Source organism: Dendrobates tinctorius, unplaced genomic scaffold (genome assembly GCF_039654945.1).
Source record: "Dendrobates tinctorius isolate UK_male_01 unplaced genomic scaffold, ASM3965494v1 ptg000022l, whole genome shotgun sequence".
Classification (NCBI taxonomy): Eukaryota; Metazoa; Chordata; class Amphibia; order Anura; family Dendrobatidae; genus Dendrobates; species Dendrobates tinctorius.
The window spans coordinates 22,504,903-22,517,019 of record NW_027361690.1 but is presented as its reverse complement, the minus strand read 5'-3'; the positions used below and the strand labels follow the sequence as shown (position 1 = coordinate 22,517,019).

The 12,117-nt window shown below is 40.0% G+C and overlaps 1 protein-coding gene across 3 annotated transcripts in view; it reads left to right on the top strand.

Moving 5' to 3' along the window:
- The window catches only part of ATP8B4 (ATPase phospholipid transporting 8B4 (putative)), a 355,883-nt gene that overhangs the window by 286,919 nt on the left and 56,847 nt on the right, over nucleotides 1-12,117 (top strand). For all 3 annotated transcript variants that reach the window (XM_073568472.1, XM_073568473.1, XM_073568474.1), the window contains 2 exons: nucleotides 6,594-6,758; nucleotides 8,138-8,249. In XM_073568472.1, the coding sequence (XP_073424573.1) occupies nucleotides 6,594-6,758; nucleotides 8,138-8,249 (277 nt within the window). The remainder of the gene's footprint in view (nucleotides 1-6,593; nucleotides 6,759-8,137; nucleotides 8,250-12,117) is intronic.

Here is a 12,117-nt window from a genome sequence, read left to right as displayed (position 1 = left end):
GTCAGGGCTCTCTCACACGAGTGTATAACATGGCCATGTGCTATGCAATGTTTTATCGCAAAGTACTCGGACCAATGTTATCTTATGAGGCAGCTCTGATTTGCGATTTTTTTTTTTCCTTGTCTATTCGGCATGAGAAAGCAATCGCAGCATGCTGCGAAACTGCTCACACGCACGCATACAAGTCTATGGATGCATGGAAAATATCGGACTGCAGTCGGATGTCATCCCACTGCAGTGCGATTACCGCGGTCACGGGCAAAGGAAAAGATGGAGAAATTACTTTCTCCATCTTCTCCACACCTGTGCTGCGATTCTCTCATACAAGAGAACTGGAGCACAGTGTCCTGACAGTCGGATCAAACTCTGAACAGAGTTCACTCCGAGAGTATTTTCATAATTGACCAAGATTCTCTTGCCTGAGAGAATCTACGCCACTGTGATCCTGGCCTAATACTGAGAGATGTAAATGCATTATTCTAGCAATTAGAGTAATGAAAGTTAAAATCCTATAGAGGTCTATGTCATATATAAATATGTATAAAGTACACAGAATTGGTATGGCCGAGTACAGAACGACCTGATCTATAGAACTGTCACAGTAGTTAACCCCTTTAGTTAAATAAAACATAAAATAAAACTGTTTAAAAAAACTATGCTTTTTCATCATATCATTAAACAAAATGTTAAAACGTGATAAAATAGTAAAATGTAATTAAAAATGGTATAACTGAAAAGGTCATCTTGTCACGTAATAAAACAAGCCGCCATACAGCTCTGTCAGTGGAGAAATAAAGAGGAGCAAAAGCAATTCTTTTTTCTGTAAAATAGTTTTTATTGTGTAAAAGCGGCAAAACACACAAAAACTGTGGTATATAAATGTGGTATTGCTGTAATCATACTGACCTGAAGAACAAAACTTCCTTGTCACTTTTATCAAACGGTGAACAGCATAGAAAAATATATATTTCCTAAATTGCTGTTTTTGTTCATTCTGCCTCCCAAAATTGGAATAGAAAGCAATCAAAAAATTGTATGTGCCCAAAAACGGTGCCAATAAAACCGTCAACTCGTCCCACAAAAAACAAACCCTCACATGACTCTGTCTGCCTAAATATGGAAACATTATAGCTCTCAAAATATGGCGATTATTTTGCAATAAAAAGAGTCTTTTAGTGTGTGACAGCAGCCAAAACATAAAAAACTATGGTATACAGCTCTGGCAAAAATTAAGAGACCACTGCAAAATTTTCAGTTTGTCTGATTTTTTTCTCTTTTTATAGGTATATTTTTGAGTAAAATGTTAATTGTTCTGTTATTCTATAAACTTCTGACAACATGTCTCCGAATTTCCAAGCAATAAATTTTGTATTTTTTTTTTTCCAACAAATAAGAAATGGTCATAATTAAATAAAAAAAACCCAGTGCTTTCAGACCTCAAATAATGCAAAGAAAACAAGTTCATAATCATTTAGAAACAACAATACTAATGTTTTAATTCAGAAAGAGTTCAGAAATCAATATTTTGTGGAATAACCATGATTTTTAATCACAGCTTTAATGCGTCTTGGCATTCTTGTCACCGGTTTTTCACACTGCTCCTGGCGCAATAAATTAAGCAGTTCTTCTTTGTTTGAGGGCTTGTGACTATCCATCATCCTCTTGATTACATTACAGATGTTTTAAATGGGGTTCAGGTCTGGAGATTGGGCTGGCCATGACAGGGTTTTGATGTGGTGGTCTCTTAATTTTTGCCAGAGCAATTCCACCGCTTCAAAGAATAAAGTTGTCTAATAACTTGTACCGCACGAAGAACGGTGTAAAAAATAAATCCAATTCTTCACCTGCTGTTGATTTGTTTATTTTGCCTCCCAAAGATCGCAGTAAGGCCCTGCTCACATTTATCCTACTCTAAGCGCTTACATCGGGGTCTCTGTGTAAATCTCTGAAATACATGATTCAGACTGAACCCCCTGGCAGAAAATTCCCTATAATGAGGCAGATGGATACACTGTGGACACCATCTGGCCTATGATCCGACTGTGTCCGTCTTTTTAGCGTGCATAAAAGCACGGTCGACCACAGTTTTGTGCAGTTTTGGGAAAAGAGGCCAAATGGAGTGCAGAGTAACTTTGCTGGATCCTTCAAGGGTTTCATCTGAATCACGTCACTCAGAGATTTAGATATCAACATTGATGTAAGTAGTCTGCGTAGAGCGCCGGATAGATGTGATCCCAAGCATTATGTAAAATATTCCCCAAAAAAAGCTTTAACTCAATCCACAAGAAAAGCAAGTGCCCACTCAGGTCCCTCATCTGTTAAGGTAAATATAGGGGGCTTCACGCTACTGGTAGTAGAAAGGCTCTGGAAAAGCGCTATGGCTCCTCACTCCCCAAAAGAAATCCACCTTATTTTGTGCTCCCAAATCCAAATACCCCCTCCCTTCTGAATCTCCCAGTGTGCCTAAACCACACTTAGCATCCACATGTTTGGCATTTCTTTAGCGATGAGAGCCCGCTACATTTACAGGTGCGTGTCTACAGAAGCACAAGCTGGGCATAATGTAATGCGCATTACAACGTACTGTGCAAAACAACATACTGGATTGCAATGTACGGGCACTACAAAGGCATGACATTTTCTCGTATGAAAATGTAAAACCTGGGGCTAAAACTAAATTTTTGTGGTAAAAGTCTAATTATTTTTTCTTCACTGCCCAATGGTCTAAAATTCTGTGACACACCCTTAGATGAATTCATTGTGAGGTGTAGATTGTAAAATGGGGTCAGCTACTGGGGGGTTCTGCTGTTCTGGCACCTCGAGCTCTTCCAGTGGGTCATGGCACCTGAAAACCATAAACATAAAAATCTGCAGTATAATATTGCACTCCTTCCCTCCTGAGCTTTGCACTGTGCGTCAAAAGTAGTTTTCGATCACATATGGGGTATTGGCATACTCAGGAGTAATTGCGTAACAAATTGTGATGTTCATTTTCTCCAATTTTCTGTTTTGAAAATTAAAAACTTAGGGCTAATGCAACATTTTAGTGGTGCTTCTTATAATGTGGCTATACCTTACCGGCCACGGTGGAGCAGAGTCGCTGCTGGAGGAGGAAAGAGTGGATCGTTGCTGCAGGCTGGGATGAGGGGGTGTTCGTATGTGCGGCATGTCGCTGCGGGTGTCTCCGGTGCTGCGGGGACTCTGCCGACGTTTTGTGAAAGACCAGAGCCCCCTGCAGTTCCTTGGTTTCCTATGCGGTGGACTCCGGGAAAATGGCTGCCGGGTGCAGCGCATAAGCAGATGGAGATCTCGGGAGATGAGATCTCAGCGCTGAAATCTCATCTCCCAAGATCTTGGTGCCGAGATCTCCATCTGTGCATGTGTCGCCCCCAGCAGCCATTTTCCTGGAGTCCACCGCATAGGAAACCATGGAACTGCGGGGGGCTCTGGCCTTTCTTTCACAAAATGTTGGCAGAGCCCCCTCTGCACGAGAGACACCCGCACAGCATCAGGCTCTGGCCTTTCTTTCACAAAATGTCAGCAGAGCCCCCTCTGCACCAGAGACACCCGCACAGCATCAGGCTCTGGCCTTTCACAAAATTTCTGCAGAACCCCCTCTGCACCAGACACACCTGCACAGCATCGGACACTTGCGGCATCGGACATCCGCAGCGGCGCACCGCACATCTGAACACTCCCTCATCCCAGCCTGCAGCAATGCTCAAATCTTGCCTCTTCCAGCAGCGACCCTGGGACCCCACTTCACTGCAGCCACCACCCCCTGTAAGCAATAAGACGCATGGATTATAAGAAGCACCACCATTTTATTTTAAAAAAGTTTTTTCCCTATTTTTCTTCTCAAAATTTGGAGTGCGTTTTATAATCCGGAGCGTCTTATAATCTGCAAAATACGGTAGTTCCCTCAAAGTCACTTCAGATGTGATGTGGTCTCTACAAAAATTGGTTTAGTAAATTTTGTTTGTAAAATGAGAAATTGTTGATAAACTTTTATCCCTTCTAACTTCCTAACAAAGAAAAATGTTTCAAAAATTATGGTGATTTGAAGTAGACATGTGGGAAATATTATTTATCAACTATTTTGTGCGATATAACTATGTGGCTTAAAGGCATGAAAAGTTTGAAAATTTAAAAATGTTCAAACTTTTTGCTGAAATTCCAATTATTTCACAAATAAACAAAAAATATCGGTTTAAATTTAACACTAACATGAAGTACATTGTGTTGAAGCATTCCAGAGTTATTAACACACAAAATGACACTGGTCAGAATTGTAGAATTTGGCATGGTCAGAAAGGTGAAAACAGGCTGGGGAGTGAAAGGGTTAATGTTGATTTTTGCTTAATCATGTTTTATTAGCGAAGGATATACTGTTGAACACATTAATTATATATTGTAAGTCTTGAGTGATGTTTATTGGTCTATACCATAGTTACTTGGCAGCGTTGCAACTCCAGAGATTTTTTTTTTCTAGTAATAACTAGAACTTTTGTTTTTTTACACTTTACACATTTTTATCTTTTATTTTAGGGGGTTTGTGGCTTCACCTCTTACATAAAAGGAAAATCTACTGTTAAGGCACAGCTTGATTTCACATGGGAGTTATATTCGTTTCTGTTTTGTTTTTTTGTGGTGGATAGCACATGTACTGATTTTAGTATATGGGCCTTTACACGTGTCCAATTTAGCCCGGTTTGACAACCAAACTTACCAAAGTAAGTGAATGGGTCCACGAAATAGCTGACAGCCCACTGATGCCATTTGTGTTGCTTCCATGTGCCGACCGTTTTTCACTAACCAGTCAGGGAAACCAATGACTAATTGGCTTGGAAAACCTACATCCATTATTTTTTTTCTCATATGAGAAAAGTAAATAACACAAGGGTGGTAAAGATGTACACACTGACCAAAAACCGGATGAAAATCGAATCCAGCATACTGGTGAAAATTGGTCTGTTGGTTTCTCATGCCAAAAAAACTGCTGTAAATTTAACTTTTTGTCAGTTTGACTAACTGACGTTTTGATGAAAGACAAATTTATAGTTATAGCTCATATGCAAATTGCCTCTTCAGAGAGAAAGAGGACTTGAACTCTATAGCGCCACCTGTTGGTAGTAGCGATCCTACAAGTGACAATCAACCCTTTAACGAGTTTTGCCATGTGACTTAGGATAAAAGCCAAATCAGAATCTCAATTTGCAGACACGGTGTTTCAGGCTATTGTCCCTTGTCAGTGCAAAGTATGAGAACTGATTTGGTTAGGTGAGATGCTCTGGTCTGAGGGGGTAAGGTATCTCCTTGTGGACAGTGACATACCAGCTCTGGCTTGTCAATGTCAGGAGGCTTATTCTCTGTACAGTGCTCCTCTGGGAAATTTAATATGCAAATTGCCTCTTCAAAGAGAAAGAGGACTTGAACTCTATAGCGCCACCTCTTGGAAGTAGCGACCCTACAAGACACAATGAACTCTTTAACGAGTCTTGCAATATGACTTAGGATAAAAGCCAAATCAGAATCTCAAGTTGCAGACCCTGTGTTTTGGGCTTTTGGCCCTCATCAGTGCAAAGTATGAGAACTGATTTGGCTAGTTATAGCGCATTCAGATGTCTGAGTTTCATGTACGAGCTCTACCTTTGATTTTCACTAATATAACTTATACGTGTAGCTGCTCCCATGCCTCAGTTTTCTTGCAATCCAAATGGTCTTCATGGAAACTCATCCATTTTTTATTCTCATCATGGACCAAACTCTCCAATACAAATATATGGGTTTGTTTGATCTGAGAAACTTCAGCATACGTCTCTTGCATAAAAAAAAAACTTTATGGCAAAATCGGAAGCACTAACCAAACACTGAAAATCTGATCCAAAATACTGATCAAAATCTGTTCCTACACGCTGATGAACATCACTGTGTTTTTAGCATATGAGAAAAATTACAGACAACATAATAAGATCTTTAACTTTGTATGTTGGCAAAATAAATACCTTTAGCATTGAGGGTTATTCTGCAAGAGGCTACAAGTGACAGGTTACTGTATTCTGCAGGCTGTTACAGAGGACAGCAATACCAAAAATTGCTTGGTCACTTTATTCCCAGTAGGTCATCTTGGCTCCTTAGGCCTGTTTCACATTTCCGTTATTTTGACGGGAGGCAAATCCGCCAGAGCGGTTAAAAACGGATCCGCCTCCGTCATGGGCTAAACGGATGCTACAGGATCCGTGTTGTGTACGGATCCGCTGGAGGGGAAATTTAAAGGAACCGCGGCCTGGAAAGGAGAGAGAGAGTGTTTTTTTTTCTTTGCACGGCTGTTCCGGAACGCTACTCAGGGGTTAAAAGCCCTGCTCCAGCGAATCTGCTGGGCATGCACAATATAAATTAGCGGACCGTCGCAATGTTTTATGCTCTATTCAATGTATGGAAATGACATTTATCATGGGATATCATTGTATGGACCATACTCCAGAAAATACACCACTTCTCTTCGTTATCATTGCTCTTGGTAGTTTTTACATGACTTGTTAGATTGCAGTGGATTGTGTGACTGTATAGTATCTAACTGGTCGTTCTTTCAGGACTTTGCAGGCGAGGGTCTGCGGACATTAGCCCTGGCGTACAAGAATCTCACTGAAGATTACTTTTCCTGGTGGCTGAAGATCCATCATGAGGCCAGCACGGCTCTGGACAACCGAGAGGAGCGGCTGGCAGCTGCATATGAACAAATAGAAAGTGATATGACGGTATGTTCTTAATTCACCATTCTGATTGTTTATAGAGGTTAATGTAAATGAACATGAATAGTTTATATACTAGGTTGATTTAGTTAATGAAGAAATACACATATTCCAAAAACAAGAACCATAATATAAGCACAGAGCAGTCGGAGGCAATGAGTCACTATGTTAATGGAGAGTGTTCGGGGGGGCAGACACAATAACTGAAATACCTAGTAATTAATAACTAGTGTAGAAATAAATGTGCGACATATGCTGCCTTCGGTATTTATAGATGCACAGCCCTTATTTAGGGAGCGTTATCAAAAGTGGTGTAAGGAAATTGCTTTAAGACTTTCCATTTGTGCTCGTTCGTATTTTTTCCTCCCCTTCTTTCAAGAGCCGCAACTTTTTTATTTTTGCATCCGCATAGCCGTATGAAAGCTTGTATTTTTCGGGACGTGTAGCAATATTGGATGACACCATTCATTTTACCTTAAAATGAATGCATCCAAATGCTGTGAAATGGGGAAAAAATGCCGTTCCACCATTTGGTTTTGATATTATGCCCCGATGGTGCGGTAAAAATGTCCTGACAACATGATTCTGTGGGTCAGTTTGATTACGGGGATTCCAAAAGTTGAAAAGTATCTAAAAAATGATGTTTGCGTTCCGTTCTCCTGGACCCTTAACTTTATTTTTCCATCAGTGGGCTTGATTTTTTTTTTGCGTGGTGAGCTTAAGTTTTTATTGGTACAACTTTGTGTGCCTGTCCATCATCTTTTGGGTGCAGTGTAACAAATAGCATCAATTTGTTTTATTTTTTTGCTTTTCAGCATTTTTGTGCGAGACAGACTACACAAGTTTTCTTGTATTGTTTTTATACAGATGTAGCAAGTAAATGTTACACGACTCCCTTCTCATGCAATTTTACACACTTACTATGAGAACGCAATACAACACTAACATCACAGATGGCCACTAGTATAGCTCGTGATCTGTACATAAGGGTAATAAAACGATGACATATGGTATGTACTTGGTGCTGTGAACGTCCTATGTCTTCTCTATTTTATTACCATACACCCAGTGACTTGAGTTGACTGTGGTTGGACAGACGTCATGTGATCTCAACGCAAAATTTCATGCTAATTTTTTTGAATATTTTTCCACATGTAGCTGCTGGAGTTGTCATTTTTCTTAATACTTTTTTTCTTGTGATGTTTTTTTTTTTTACCTTGTCTAGACTTTGATCTAAAAGACAGATATTAATTCTCTACTAAATGTTGTGTTTTTATTTTTGCAAAATGATTGGCATGGGAAATGGAAGTGATTGCATGTATCATGGCTCATCCTTCATTGAATGCTCTTTTATAACATGGCTGCTGTTGTGTGATCTGCTTTAGCTTCTAGGTGCTACTGCAATAGAGGACAAGCTACAAGAAGGTGTGACCGTTACCATTGCTAGTCTCCTTCTGGCAAACATTAAGTTGTGGATTCTAACTGGAGATAAGCAGGGTAATGCTGGAAATTGTGTATATTTACTGCGTCATTGCTTTTAGCATGATGATGATTCTCTGCTACTATGCCTTTGTGTCTAAAGATAATGTGATGACGGTCAATTAGAGCAAAGCTTTATTCTAATGAAAGGCTCTAAACATTTACTACCTGCAGCCTCCAACTAGAGGCAGCCTACTGCTCTACACCAGGGGTGGGCGATTAATTCTCCCTATGGGCCACAGCGGAGACAATGTCTGTTTTGGAGGGCCAAACCAATTGGCTGAAATTCATTATACTCAATATTAATATTAACTTATTAATTAGAATTATTTTATATTAATTGTACCACTTAACATTGAGCAGAATTAAGTATGCGAACACTCCTTATATACCATAGGAACCTGCACACAGTCACATATATACAGTATGAGTCCACACAGGCCCCTATATACAGTATGATCCAATACACAACGCCTCCTACATATAGTATGAGCCCACACACAGACCCCTTTGTACACTGTTTTTAGCCCATCAGCTGTTTCAGTCTGCGGGCCGAACTGGAACAGCCAGATGGGCGGATGTAGCCTGCGAGCCACATTTTGCCCAAGTCTGCTCTACACTGAGCTAAATAGACCTGTATGTAATGGACTCCCTTTATTGGAAGCTGGAGGCAGCCAGAATGTGATGCTTTAAATCTTTCCCTGCTAAGAACGTATATGATACAATCTTGCTTTTAAAAGTTATAGATAATAACAAGAGTCACATCTTTGTCTTGTTTTAAAGCTAATATCTATCCAAGATGGAGAAAAACTAAGTGGTGGTGAAAAGATAAAAGCACCGTAAAGAGTAAAAAATGTCTCCAATTATCTGTATGCAATAAATAAGGACTATTGAATTACATGCTATTGTCTTAATGATTTCTCCTGTATCATATGGCTAACACTGGAGACCATGGCTCTTTTGTTGCACTTAAATTAATAAAAGCTCCCCTAAAATTACTTTCTATGATAGTATTGATTAAAGTTACCTAAATAGTAACAATAAAACAAAGTAAGACAACAAAAAATATTATACTAAAACATTATATAGAGAGACCTTCCTGCATGGTATTCAAAAGAAGATGCCCCAGGATAAGTGATCCAACCAATTCAGTTTAGGGTTAGATGTTTAGAAGGAAAAAGTACATCTTTGCCCTAAAATTGTCACCTACCTATGCAGAGTTTGGCACCCTAAGATGGCGAAAGTGGGTGGTGCCCCCACTTCTCACTGGCTGACCCTAATACACTCTAACCTAATGTAGGTAGGACAGACATCTAAATACAGCTATATGAAAAAAGTGATTGCCTCCTTCCTCATTTCGTATTCATTTGTATGTTTGTCACGCTTAAATGTTTCAGATCACCAAATTTAAACTTTAGACAAAGATAACACAAGTAAACACAAAATGTAGTTTTTAAATGAAGGTATTTCTTAAGGTAAAAAGAAATCCAAACCTACGGTGCCCTGTGTGAAAAAGTGATTACCCCCCCAAACCCAATAACTGTTTGGGCCACCCTTAGCAGCAATCAAGCGATGACTGGCAATGAGTCTTTTACAACGCTCTGGAGGAATTTTGGCCCACTGTTCTTTGCAGAATTGCTTTAGCTTGAGGTCAAGAACAGACATTCTAGTTTAAGATTTTTTCGGTAGACAGCAGAATTCTTCATGGTTCCATTTACCACAAGTCTTCCAGGTCCTGAAGCAACAAAACAGCCCCAGACCATCAAACTACCACCAACATATTTTACTGTTGATACGGTGTTCCTTTTCTGAAATGCTGCGCTACGTCTACCCAGATTTAATGGGGCATACACCTTCTAAAAAGCTCAACTTTTGTCTCGTCAATCCACAGAGTACTCCCCCAAAAGTTTTGGGGATCATCAAGATATTTTTGTCAAAAATGGGGCGAGACTTTTATGTTCTTATTGCTCAGCAGTGGTTTTCATTTTGGCACTCTGCCATGCAGGCCATTTTTGCCGAGTCTCTTTTTTATGGTGGAGTCATGAACACTGGCCTTAAATGAGGCAAGTGAGGCCTGCAGTTCTTTGGATATTGTTGTGGGTTTTTTTGTGAGCTCTTGGATGAGTCATCGCTTGTGGTAATTTTGGTCAATCAGCCACTCCTGGGAAGGTTCATCACTCCATATTTTCATCATTTGTGGATAATGGCTCTCACTGTGGTTCGCTGGATTCCCAAAGTTTTAGAAATGGCTTTATAACCTTTTGCAGACTTATAGATCTCAATTACTTTGTTTCTCCTTTGTTCCAGAATTTCTTTGGATCGCGGCATAATGTCTAGCTTTTGATGAACTTTTGTTCTATTTCACTTTGTCAGGCAGGTCCTTTTTGAAGTGATTTCTTGATTGGGAACAGGTGTGGCAGTAATCAGAATTCGGTGTGGCTAGGGAATTTGAACTTCAGATTCCCAAAGATGTGATAAGTTAACTGTGGTTTACGTTTCACTTTTTCACACATGACCCTGTAATGTTTGGATTTCTTTCTCCCTTAATAATAAAGACCTTCAGTTCTAAACTGCATTTTGCGTTTACTTGTGTAATTTTTTTGTAATATTCTAATTTGTTTGACCTGAAACATTTAAGTGTGACTAATATGCAAAAGAATAGGAAATCAGGAAGGGGGCAAATGCTTTTTCATACAACTGTATCATTGTCAAAAGCAATATGAAAAGATAGATAATGCTAGTCCGATGTGGCTCGCAGTCCCCACTTTTACAAATAAACAACTTTAACATGTGATGCACCAGAGATAGATAAGTGTGCAATATCAGTGTAATAATTTCCCTAAAACTGAAAACCTACCATATATACCCGTGTATAAGCCGACCCCCTAATTTTGCCGCAAAAAAATGGGAAAACTTATTGACTCGTGTATAAGCCTAGGATGGAAAATGCCGCAGCTACTGGTAAATTTCAAAAATAAAAATAGATACCAATAAAAGTTAAATTAATTGAGACATCAGTAGGTTAAATGTTTTTGAATATCCATATTGAATCAGGAGCCCCATATAAAGCTCCATATAGTTCATCATGGGCCCCATAAGATGCTCCATACAAAATACACCCCATATAATGCTGCACAAAGGTTAATAATGCCCCCATAAGATGCTCCATAGAATAATATGCCCGATATAGTGCCCCATAAGATGCTCCATAGATTATGCCCCCATAAGATGCTCCATAGATTATTCCCCCATAAGATGCTCCATAGATTATGCCCCCATAAGATGCTCCATAGATTATGCCCCCATAAGATGCTCCATAGATTATGCCCCCATAAGATGCTCCATAGATTATGCCCTCATATGCTGCTCCATAGAATATGCCCCATATGCTGCTCCATAGACTATGCCCCCATATGCTGCCCCATAGAATATGCCCCCATATGCTGCTCCATAGAATATGCCCCCCATATGCTGCCCCATAGAATATGCCCCCATATGCTGCTCCATAGACTATACCCCCATATGTTGCCCCATAGAATATGCCCCCATATGCTGCTCCATACACTATGCCCCCATATGCTGCGCCGTAGAATATGCTCCCATATGCTGATTCATAGAATATGCCCCCATATACTGCTCCATAAGCTATGCCCCCATATGCTGCTCCATAGACTATGCCCCCATATGCTGCTCCATAGACTGCCCCATATGCTGCTCCATAGAATATGCCCCCATATGCTGCTCCATAGACTATGCCCCCATATGCTGCCCCATAGAATATGCCCCCATATGCTGCCCCATAGAATATGCCCCCATATGCTGCTCCATAGAATATGCCCCCATGTGCTGCCCCATAGAATATGCCCCCATGTGCTGCTCCATAGAA